This window comes from Xiphophorus maculatus, chromosome 13, assembly GCF_002775205.1.
Source record: "Xiphophorus maculatus strain JP 163 A chromosome 13, X_maculatus-5.0-male, whole genome shotgun sequence".
In the NCBI taxonomy this organism is placed as follows: domain Eukaryota; kingdom Metazoa; phylum Chordata; class Actinopteri; order Cyprinodontiformes; family Poeciliidae; genus Xiphophorus; species Xiphophorus maculatus.
In genome coordinates, this window is record NC_036455.1 from 8,505,068 (window position 1) to 8,517,641 (window position 12,574).

General features: G+C 37.4%; 1 protein-coding gene across 1 annotated transcript; it reads right to left on the reverse strand.

The window, feature by feature from the left end:
• Positions 1–7,512: 7,512 nt before the first annotated feature.
• Positions 7,513–12,371, reverse strand: LOC102218376 (gastrula zinc finger protein XlCGF58.1-like). Its single transcript, XM_023344622.1, has 2 exons — positions 12,004–12,371; positions 7,513–10,151 (listed from the first exon to the last, which is right to left on the reverse strand). Exons 1-2 carry the CDS (start codon positions 12,314–12,316, stop codon positions 8,209–8,211), a joined length of 2,256 nt encoding a protein of 751 aa, XP_023200390.1. The 5' UTR covers positions 12,317–12,371; the 3' UTR covers positions 7,513–8,208.
• Positions 12,372–12,574: the final 203 nt, after the last annotated feature.

Sequence of the window (12,574 nt, forward strand, 5' to 3'; positions counted from 1 at the left end):
ATCTGTGCTCCCGAATCACACCCAGCAGACAAACAGGTCCAGATAAGACAGAACAGCCAATAAAGACATAAACACTTTATGATGCTCATGATTAGTAAATCACCGGCTGAAGATTTAACTGTTCTAATTGATTTAATTAAAGGTGGCCTATTATGTGCTTCATTTTAAACAAATTAAGACAGATCTATATTAAACATGTTCATTATCATTGTTTTTACACAAAATCTAAAATTTTAGTTTGCTGATTTTGAGCTGGATGAGCCGTTTCATGGCTCTGTCACTTTTATGCAAATTAACTGCTGCTGGCCACGCCCCCCCAACGCAATGTTTACACTCCCATTTCATACATGTGAATATAGCAGCAGAGATGTGGAAATGTCCGCAACAAAACAGCCATAGTGGAGCGCATACAGTGGGTGGAGCTCCGCCTCGGTTGCTAGGTAACGGAATACTGCCCGCCCATTGTGATGTCATAATCTGGAGGTTTCTTGAAGTGGTACATTTTCCAGATACCAAAAAACATGAACTAATTTCCAGAACAGCTGGATGTTTCTTTTTGGAGTTTTAGAAGCAGTAAAAACTCAAATAGAAGAATAAAAATGTACAAAAGTGAATTTGTGCAATATTTCCACTTTAAATCTGACTCTTCTTCTCACTGGCTTTAAGTTGCTTCATATTTAAGCTCAGCATTAAATACACTCCATTTTGTTTCTGATCATGATTCATTCATTCACTCTATTGGGTGTCTAATGAACTTTTACATGAACAAAAACCCAAATGTAAGATTTTTGATTGGCAGGGCCGTATTTACCAGCCTGTGGGGCTGGAGCCAGTTTGGTGCCAAATCAAATAAGGAAAAATTATTTTACTAGCGCAAATTTCAGTGCATTAATGGTTAGTCCTATAAATCAGGAGGTATGAACTGGTGCTTTGTTTAATACTGAAAATAATCTAATAATAAGTTTAATAATAAACCATAATGTTTAATAATAAGGTTTAATGCACTCTCTAGCCAATAACTCCATGTTGTCCCAAAGAAATCCACTATAACTGCACAATTTTCAAAGACTGAATATTGTTTACATTCATAAAAAACAAAATATTTATACAGCTCAACTAATTTGGGCGTGTGAGTTTTAAACAAAGTACAATTTTTGTAACCCACACATTTTTGTAACACAATAAATATTGAAAAAAGCTACCTTCTTTCAGAAAGCAGCAAAAACACAAAATATTATCAAGTATTTTTGCTCTAGCTTATAGTACAAAAATCTCAGTACACTTGAAGTAAGACAAACTGACTTACAAGTAACTTTTGATTATTTATAAAAAGTCCATTGTAGATTTTTTCACTAAAAAATAAATCTGCCAGTGGAAGTACCAGTCCTTTTTTAATCAATGTTAATGAATTATTGACTTAAAACAAGTTTCTATATCTTGCTCAAAAGTTACTCGAAATACACTTGAAATGTGAAATTTAAAGTGTATTTCAAATTATCTGCATTAATACTACACTAAAAACACTTTTGAGGATTTTGTGTTTTTGCAGTGAACCAGCTTATTGCAACACTTTGATTGTTTAAATATTTTCAGCAATTCTTTTAATCAACCTCCCTCGTTTAAAATAACTGCACACTGTCCTGAACACGATCCGGTGTGGGAAAACCGACATGTTTGTTTTAATTTCTTAGATTCAGTTTCATCGAGACGGCTGACGCAGGACGCTAACATTCCTGATCTCTGAAGGTTTAATGATTCAACAATCTCTTATTAAACTTTGACCTTCTTCGGCCGTCGGCTCCCTGCCGGTCAGAGGCCGTCCTGGAAGTCGGCGCTAACAAAACACAAGAACGCGTCTTCGCCTCGGTGATGTTCTGAATCTGCAAATCCTGACACCCACAACAATCAGGTTTATCATGGACAGAATGTGGGGTCAAGAAAAACTGTGTGTGTGTGTGTGTGTGTGTGTGTGTGTGTGTGTGTGTGTGTGTGTGTGTGTGTGTGTGTGTGTGTGTGTGTGTGTGTGTGTGTGTGTGTGTGTGTGTGTGTGTGTCTGTGTGTGTTGTTGATGATAAAGTTAATGTACAAGACAAACACACACGTATGCATGACCCTGAGGGTGAGTGCGTCTTTGAACAGGATACACCCGGTGGACCAGGAAGCCACTTAGTAACACACACACAAACTCTCCCTCCTCTGTACCTCTTCCTGGAAATGATCACCACCCCCCCACACACACACGTTAAAACACACACACACTCCCTGCCCTCCACTCGTAACTCTCTTGTTAATGAAAAGACTCATTTGTGTATGTTTCTCTTGTCTGATGAACGAAAGCATCGACTCCAGACAAACACCGGGGGTCAAAGGAAATGCCTCCACTGGGTTTCATCGAATTAATGGTTCAGAAAACTGAAATTAAAGGTTTTTTTTCCTTCCTGAAAGTAAGGAAGGAAAAAACGGAAGGATTGGGCGAACGAGTTTGAACCGAACCGAGTTTGATTGGGGATCAAAACGGAAACATTTGTTACATTTTCAGCTGGTGTGGTTCTCTCTCACACTGCACTGTCAAACAAACCAAATTAATTGAAAAACCTGTTCCCCTCCTTGCCTGTGGGGGCGCTGCACTTACAACCACTGAAGGAAACGACACACAAACCTCAAGAGATGACATGAGCGCAACTTCTTTTGCACTTTGACTATTCCTCAGGACTTGATTTTATTTGTATTAATGGTGAAATTTCAAGAAGGGATTTGAAAATGTTATTTGCACTTTAAATATGAACTATGTTATAATCCTGTCTTTTATGGGAATTTCAACTTATTTCTGAGGCCATATTATGACAAAAGTAAAGCTTAAAAAACCTCACAAAAATAACGTTGACCAAAATAAAAAATGTTGACCACAAAAATACTGTAGGTGCCAAATTTGAAAAAGGTGCCACAAAATCAGTAATTTTAAGCTGCAGAAATCACAACAAAACATCACAACATCTTAGAGGGAGAGGAAGTATGACGGTGCCAAAAACCTCTGAAATTTCCTGATTTAGAAAAGGCTAAAGAATTGCTAAAAAAATCTCAAAATTTTTTTTAGAAAAAACTTGGAAATTTTGTAGTTTCAAAAAGTCAAACATTTTGAACTTCTGGAATTTTTCTGATTTTCACATCAAACATTTTTGTCTGAAATGAAAAAAAATTATTTTTCTAGAAAATTTCTGAAGTTAATCTCAAATTTAGTTATTTTCTTCTAGCAAATGTTCAACTTTTGAAAATGATTTGAATTTCAGGTCAATTTCTTTTTACTTTTAAACTCAGAAATATAAAAGTTGTTTCTCGAAAATGTCTGAGATTGAACTCAATTTTTGAAATATTCAACTTTTGGAATTTTTCTGATTTTCATGTCAATTTTTTTTGCCTTTTGAAATAAATAAAAAAAATAGTAATTTCTTTTTCTAGAAAATTTCTGAAATTAATCTCACTTTTTTTTTTTCTTCTAGCAAATTTTCAACTTTTGGAATTTTTTTGATTTTCAGGTCAATTTTTCTTTTTACTTTTAAACTCAGAAATGTAAAAGTCTTTTGTTTTAAATTTTCGAGATTAATCTCAAAATTTCTCCTCTATTTTGCTATCTACAATGACACTAATATTCCATCAGACTGAATGACTGTCAAGAAATATCAATACATTTTACAATGTCATTAAATGCATTTTTTCTGTGCAGCTTAGTAATGGAAATCACTTCTTTATGGGTCTGGTGTTGTAAAATAACACATGGAAATGCTTTTCAAGAGCAGTATTTGCTGTGCCATGCAGTCAGAGCTGTACAAAAAGAAGTCATATATAGATTTTATTGTCACTTTTATGGTTATCCCATCAGTGTGGAACATGCTGCATCGTTACTGAAGTAAATGCTAAACTGGACAAAACATCTTTAAATTGACACTGGAGCTCTTCTGCAAAACCAGCCATCAACACACAGTGCAGACCTTACATTCCTCCCCAGGCGGTTTGACGAGCACGCTCTCACTGATTGATGTGAAAACACCGTCGCAGATTATAGGCGGGTAAGTAAACAGCCCACTGGCCGCAGCGATCCACAGGTGAGTCAGGTGAGAGTGACAAGAGACGTCAATGGTTATTAATGAGTCTAAATACCTGGAATTCCTCACAAGTCTGTTCAAACAGAAGTCAATCTGCTTTGACAAAGAAGCAACAACAAAAACAGACACATACACACACAGACTTGTGTGTATTAAAGTGGTTGTTTCTCAGAGTAATTAATTAACTGTCCATGTCCTTTTAGTTTCTGCTGGTCCACATTTCTTGTGTTCAGTAAGCAAAATATTTGGTTCACTTTGGATAGACACCCAGAACTGTGAGTTTAGTTCGATTTGGGTCCAAAGTTGCAACATTTGTTCCATTTTCAGCTGCTGTTCCCCTCCTCGCCTGTGGTGTCGCTGCACCACAAACCATTGAAGGAAACGACACTGAGAGCAACTTCCATCTTCAAGAAATGTAAATAAAAATGGACGTTGGTCAGATTTTAGCGGTTGTAGGATTCCTCTGTTGTCTTTGGTAAAATACCACCATCCATTTCTCCTGCTAGTGCTAAACTCTCATCTTTGTTCTGGTTGTATTTACCCAGAATGCCCTGCTTTTGGATCGGTCTGATAGGCCTTCACATATACATTCATACCGTCCCATAGTTCACATCAACGACCTAGAGGGACCTGAGTTCACTTTTTTGGTCCAGGTCAGAGTTCACATTAACTGAACTTTCTAGGCAAATGAATTTGAGTTCTATTAAAGCAGATTAAACTGGTGTGATGTGAATGCACCCTTAGACTCCAGGTTTCCCAACATTCATGTTTTTGGACTATAGGGGAAAAGCAAACCTGTATAAATCCCAAACATAAAAAAGAAACCCGCAGCTGATCGAGGATATGAAACAACAACTGTCTTCCTAGAAAGCAACCATCACTCCTGTTACATTCCTTTAGTTTTTGAGTCTTTTTCTTGTGTTTGATTATTTGATTTTGGGTTATTTATGTTCAATGGGTCTTGCCATATACAGTTAATTTCTGTGGTTATTATTGTTGTCAACGTGTTGCCGTATTAGTTCATTCCTTTGTGTTTAGCTTCATTGTTTCTTCTTCTCTTCTGTGTTTGAATCTATTTTCCTTAGATTGTTGTCAGGCTTTTTGGTTTCTAAAGCCTCCAGTCTTAGTTTAACTTCCTCTGTGTTAATTAGTCTCCTCCCTCAGTTTCCCTGCTTTATCCTCTCCTCAGTTCTATCTCGTTTCCTCTGATTAGCGTTTCTGGTTCTTTTGTCACTTTCCAATGCTGCCGCAGTATTTTAGCTCCTGGTTTTTCATTGTTCATAACTGGATTCTTCCGGTTTTTTTCTCCATTTCAAGCCTGATTCTTGTTCCATTCTCCCACATGGCAGCTCCACCCTTTTCCACGATGATATCAAAATTTGTCATAATACACCTAATTTAATTTAGACAGACAGAATATTGAACATATCGGTTCAAACCAGCGACATTTTTCATATATCCAGAAAGAAAATGTTGTAAATAACAAAGAAATCAAACAAAATCTGTCCAAAATGAAGTTATGGGTAAAATATGGAAATTACATTTGACAATTTCCAGAAGGGAAAATAAAACTGAATGTATTGGTAAAAATATATTAAAATACTGTGTGGAGAAAATGAAGTAACGACGCCTTAAAGATGTCTCAGATGTCTTTTAGAAATCTGCACATTTTGCTATAAAATATGTCCAGTTTTGCTTTGATTCTATCACTAGATAGGAATATATATATATATATATATATATATATATATATATATATATATATATATATATATATATATATATATATATAGTTTTAATTATATAAGGGGTTTAATTACATTTAATTATATTTATAACTCACCCTTGGTATAATCTGACCAGATTATACATTCTCAGTATTTCACTTGTTATCCAAATCTTCCACAACAAACTTTAATCAAGCCTGCAGATGCTTTTTCTTCAGCAGTGGAGTCTTGTGAGGGAGTGTGAATGGAGGCCGTTGTGGTTTTATGTATTATTTTTTGTTTTACTTTGTTTTTTCCAGTTTTTTTAAAGGTTCCTTGGCAGCAGCAGCTGGGTTTTAGTGACAGAATCGTCCTTTCACGTTTGGATTATGGCTCAGACAGCGATCGTTATATAACTCTGTGCAACACTTCAGTTATAAAAAAGCTTTTTATTGGCCGCCAGTTAATGTTAAACCAGTTTATTTGTACACATGCATGCTTTCTAAAAACAGATGGTATCTAAGCCTCGTTGCACATTTGTTTCTTAATGTGTTCAGAATTTATCAACTAATTTATTCATATTGTGTAGATTATTTGGTTGTTACAAACAGCAAGTGTGAATTTAATGTCACTAGAGAGATTAGACCTAAATTTACTATTTTCTAAACTTATTTTACCTGTAGTATCTCAAAGTTTTATGCGTGTTCTTCAAATATATTCAATTATTTATCACTACAGATCAGAGCTTTCAAGTCAGGATTAGATTCTAAATCTTCCAATTTAATCCAGTCAGAATCAGTAAATTACTGGCTGTAAATGATCCAGTTTAAAAGTTAAAGTTTGTCCATTTTCTAAAAGAGAAGTAAGCCAGTGATAATAAAGAAAGAGGAGGATGAATCTCTCAAATTAAAGCTGAAATGTTTGTTCATCTGTTCCCAGTTCACTGTGGATAAAGTAAATGTTAAAGTCCACTATAGGCCATCTTCACCTTTGGTCACAGAACTAATAATAGATTTATTGTATGTAAACTTAAATGTAATAGTTTATATGATTAGACAATAAGGAAGAAGTGCAGGTTATATGTGGCTCAAAGGTTTGAATCTTCCTCTGTTTTAAAGGTCCCATTTCAACAGTTCAAGCTTAAAAGCTGTAGTGACATCTGGTGGAAAAACTTTGTTACATCTCTGTTTTTATTTTTTACTGAGCTCTTCAAGTCCAGAAGCTTCCAGATCTTCACACTCAGCAACAGTTAAAGTAAAACCATCACAGAGCCGCTTAAATTGGTAGCAAAGATGCTTACAAATCCATTTTTCAAGTCTAATTTATGTCTCAAATGACTGTTATTAAAATGTTCTTATCAAATTTATACTAATTTAACACATGAACAACTAATACTTTAAATTATTTTACATTAATTCAACAATTATTTTAAAATTTTTTTAAAAGCGATAATCTAACATGTAAAAAAAATTACAATGTGCTTTGAAAATAATTTTTTTAATGGATTATTATATAGATATGGATTTATGTTCAAATTAAGAAATGATCAAATTAAAAAAGATATCTATAATGTAATCCAAAGCAGTTTCAATAATTTCTATACATTTACAAGTGTAATATTTTATCAATAGTTAAAATTACGAAATGAGAAAAACTTACTGGTCATGTGTACAGATTCAACTTTAATCCATTAAAAACAGCAAATACATGTTTCTCATGTCTTTATTTTGAGATAAAATGTCTTGAAATAAAAAGCAGACTGCAGTCAAATATGTAGAAATTAGTAATAATGTTTTGCACAACTCTTTATTGGTTGTACAAACATAAACAACACATGTGATGCTACACGTCTCCAGCTGTTTAATTATTTATATATTCAACAATATTTCGATGCAGAAAATGGTGCTCTCAACTTTCCTACTAAAAATACCAAGAAATTTTGTCGAACCTCATTTACAACTTTCTCTCTTTGGTAAAAACTAAATTATAGCAGATCTTTGAAAATAAAGACTGTTTAAATTAATGAAAACACATTTAAGGGCCTTCAAGATAATGTATGAAAACAACTAAAATGTCAAACTCAGTAAAAACTCAGTAAAAGATCAAGTCTGTCATGACTGAAATGCTCAAATTTCATTCAAATAAACTCAGAAAATCAAAAAAAAAATTCTCCATATGAATGAATTTTGTTTGTTTTTCTGTAAATGTTAAAGGAATAATCTGAAAATAAGATCTTTGTATTCAAAAGGCTAAAAATTTATTATTTGTAAGTCTAGTTCTCCAGTTCTTTCATTTGTTCTGGTTTAAACTTAAACAGTCTTGTCTCTTATGTGATTACTGTTCAACAGGTAATAAGGTCTTATTATAATTTGTTATTTATGAGTTTGAACTAATCTGACTCTCTACAGCTGGATGAAGTCTGTCTGGAGACCCTCCTGCCCTCTGGTTGACTTCCTGCTGTTATGGACCACCTGGTGCACCTTCATGTGAATGTCTCGAGAGCGTTTCTCCTGGTAACTTTTCCCGCATACCTGGCAGCTGAAGGGTTTCTCTCCAGTGTGGGTCAACAGATGCTTCTTCAAGTCATTTTTGGTGACAAAGGCCTTCCAGCACAGGTGGCACCCGAAGGCCAGCTCCTTCCTGTGGAAGCGGATGTGGGTTTCCAGGTATCCTTTGGTGGAGAAGCTTTTGCCACAGAGAGTACAGCTGAATGGCTTCTCTCCCGTGTGTGTTAGCATGTGGACGTTAAGCCCTCCCATCTGCCGGAAGGCTTTCCCACAGATGCGGCAGGGGAATGGCTTCTCGCCAGTGTGGATCCTCCGGTGAACTTCTAGGATTTGGACAGAGGCGAGACTCTTCCCGCAGGTATCGCAGGAGACGCGGCTGACGGTTCGGTTGGTGTTGTGGCTCCTGATGTGCGCCGTCAGAGAGGTGCGCTCGATGAACGTCTTCCCGCAAAATTCGCAGATGTACGGCCTCTCCCCACTGTGGATCCTCTTATGTCTCCTCAGAGCACCGGGTCGAGGAAAGCACTTCCCGCAGATGCTGCAGGAGTATGGTTTGATGCCCGTGTGGGTTTGCATATGGATCTCTATGTGTTGAAAGGTGTTGCCACAGATGTGGCAGACTTTCCCTTTGTCTTTGTGGCCCTGCAAGTGATCGGCCAGCGTTTCAGACGGTAGCAGATCCTCACCGCACACCCCACAGACAGACTCTGAAGCGTGGCTCTTGGCATGTTTTCTTAGATTGCCTTTGCTCTGAAAACTCTCCCCACAGACTTTGCAGCAGGATGACGGACTACCTGACATCTCTGCTTTTTGACCTTCTGTATTCTGGACTTCCTGTTCTCTGTCTAGTGGACGCTTGGCGCTGTGGGTCTTCCTGTGTCGCCTCAGAGCTCCAGATCGGGGGAAGCGTTTGCCACAGACGGGGCATTGGTATGGCTTCAGCCCTGTGTGGATTCGCATGTGCGTCTCCATGTTCTGGAAACTCTTCCCGCAGACGCTGCATGTCCCACCAGCCTCCATGTGAGACTCCAAGTGAGTCTGCAGAACGTCTGATGAATCCAGCTGCTCCCCACACACTCCACACACACATCTGGAGTCGCTGCTGTGTGTCACTGCGTGTTTTCTTAAGAGGCCTCGACTGTGAAAGGAATCTCCACAAACTTTGCAGCAGAGTGAATCATCAGGGAGTGGTTCTACGTTTACTTCCAGTTTAGCCATCTCTGAACTATCATCCTCCCCTTTGCGGTGATCTTCATGTGTCTTCAGATGCTCTAGAAGCATCTGGTTCTCAGCAAATGTCTTTCCACAGATCTGACAGGCGCTCGGTTCGTCTCTGCTGTGGATCTTTTTGTGCCTCTTCAGTGCGTTGGCCCGTGGGAAGCTCTTGCTGCAGAAGTCACAGCTGTACGGTTTTACCCCAGTGTGGCTCCGTACGTGAGTTTCCATGTTCTGAAATGTCTTCCCACAAATCTCACAGAACCTGCTCATGCAAACGGTTTCCCTGTGGGATGCGAGGTGGTCGGATAAATCTCCTGAAGCCTCCAGGTGTTTTCCACAGACTCCACAGAGATTTTCAGGTGAGTCTGCATGAATTTCCGAGTGTCTGATGAGATTTACTTTGTGACGGAAAGTTTTCCCACAGATTAAACATTGATTACTTACAGATTCGTCTCTTTTATCTGCTGTGTTTGTCTCTTTCTTATCTGAGGAGTTTTCAATCTGTTCTTCATCAGTTTCAGCAGCAGAAATGTCAGAGGAGGCAGCAGTTACTGCGTCTGAATGCAGCGGGAGGTTTTCATTATCTGTGGTCATCTCTTTGGCGGAGGAGCCGATTGAGACTGACAGAGAAGAAAACATCTTTAGTTCATACAAATATTTCAACTTTTGTTAGTTTTTCACATAAATACCAAATAAAACACAATAATGTCCTTAATAGTAGTAATTGGGCCTGTCGCAAGCAATACATCAATTCATTGCATAAAAAAATAAGCCTGATCAATTTTATTTGTGTGATTTATTATTTTTCTCTTTCAAAACCAAAACCTGGATAACAGAAATCTTCAGTCTGGTGCTTTCGTCTCAACTTTTTGTTTTGTTTACAGAAACTAAATAATTTTATTTGTTGCTTTGTTTATTTATTTTGTTTATTTAACATTTTTTAAATGTTCATTAGAATGTAAGGTTTATTGATCTTTGAAAATGTGTTCTTGCATTTTAATACTGTTTTATCACCTGAAAATGGCCTCAAGACAACATTATTATCGCAATAACTTCTGGGACAATTTACCATCCAGTGAAATTTGTTATTGTCACAGGCCTAGTAGTAATGTGACAAAACAAAAACGGTTAAAGGGGTGCACATACTTTCACAAGGCCCAGTTTATTTACTGTTTACATTAAAAAATGGATGGTAAAAATGTTGTATTTATTAAAGGCATTAGAAGACAGACATTCATGAAAGCAATGACGAAATATAATTTAAAATGTAATTCAAGTCAAAAATAATCAAAATCAACCAATTTCCACTTGACTAAAAGGTTATGTGCTGAAAAATCTTATTTTGTTCACTAAATGCAGAAAAACTGAAATATTCCCTCTTAATCTGTCACTTTGTTTAGAGAAAGCTAAATTAGCTCAGGGAGTCATCTTCTGTTCGATTCAGAACTACCTAAAGTACGGAAACTGCAGCTCATTTTTGTTGTGCGTTTAATGTTAGTTTCATTTAATTGCTGAATTAAGATACACTCTACTCATCTGAGCCTATATGGGTCGTAGTTCTTGGAAACATAATGAGACTCTGGGGCTCGGACCTCGAAGAAAACAGGAAATCAGTATCAGTCAGCCATCAGTAATAAAAAACATTTATGCCACAATCTGGGCCAGAAGGCAATGCTGCAGAGAGTTATCGGTGGAGCAAATAAGTTAATTAAGTTGTAATATAAAGCTCCAATTTATTTACTTTGTACAGTAAAATTTAAGTTCTGATTTTCTTATGATAGTCAAATCACTCTGCTGATCAGAATGAAATAACGTACTGATGGTATCACCAAATCTGGGAATATTTTTAACCTTGTTGAAACAACAGATTTCCCAGAAAAAATGAATGACGAGAAGAAAACTAAACATATGAAATCAGATATATGAATAAAAAGACAAATGACCCTTTCCTCTCACTGTAAGATTAAGACCAAACATTTTCCATTCCATTTAATTAAATGGGTTTTTTTTCAAAGACGGGTCAATATAGCTAATTAGCATTAAATAGAGCAGTGCAGTACTAAAAAATGTTTTTTTAACTTTTATATTTAACTGAAATATAAAGGGGAAAAGCAGTACACTGGGGGACCTTTATAAAACCATTTTAAACTCTAAACTTGATGGTTGATGCAGGGGCCCAGGAAACTTGGGCCCCATGACAATTTTTTTTGTTGTTGTTGCTTTTTGTGAATAGTCCGGGATTAAAAGAAAATGTCTCTTTCAGGGGATTAAAAAACAAACAAAAAATAGCAAGTGAAATATTTTTAATTATAATAAAATTGATAATATGTATAATAATTAGTAATATACCCAAAATTTCTACATCAATTTGAATTGCTTCTCTTGTAAATGATCAGCAGGCTGATTCTGATTGGACTCTGGTTGCCTAGCAACAGTCGACCTGGGCTGTAGCTTCAAGCTAGCGGTTCTCACCCGTCCGCTTCAGCAGAACCACCGGGCTCAGTGCGGCCTCCAGCAGCCGGCTCTGCCGCTCCAGTTGCCGCCGGAACTCCTCCACCTCCCGCTCCAGAAGCTGAACAATCAGCTCCGCGGCTGCCGCCATCCCGTCCGTGAGAAGCGGCCGCAGGAGCCGCACCAAGCGGCCCGAGCCTCTGAACGACCCGGCTTCCCCGGCGCGCCTCTCCAGCGTAGCCAGGATCTCCTCGCCGACTTTGGAGAGCAGCTCCGACACCGAGTCGGTCAGTGGCCGGAGCCCGCAGCTCTGGGGACACACAGACAGAGACATCCCGATGCAGAGCTCCGTCCACCGGACTGCAGGAAGGAAAACAGTCCAGATTGTGTTGATCTATCCGGGTCATTGAGAGGAAGCAGAGAGACGTAGCGCCCCCTGCAGGACCGGAGGAGCACAACATGTCCAATTATTTCTGTGGGCCTGGTTCATTCAACGTTCACTACAGTTAAAAATGAACAAGAGTAATTAAATATAAAAATATATACTTTGCTTTCCATTGATTTTTTTACCCATTTTTTACGTATTATAGTA

Bases quoted from the DNA above. Each gene is read 5' to 3' on its own strand.
- LOC102218376 (XM_023344622.1), bottom strand. From the start codon at position 12,316: ATGTCTCTGTCTGTGTGTCCCCAGAGCTGCGGGCTCCGGCCACTGACC. The intron at 10,152-12,003 runs GTGAGAACCGCT...CTTCTCTGTCAG, and splicing joins GGTTCTGCTGAAGCGGACGG to TCTCAATCGGCTCCTCCGCC.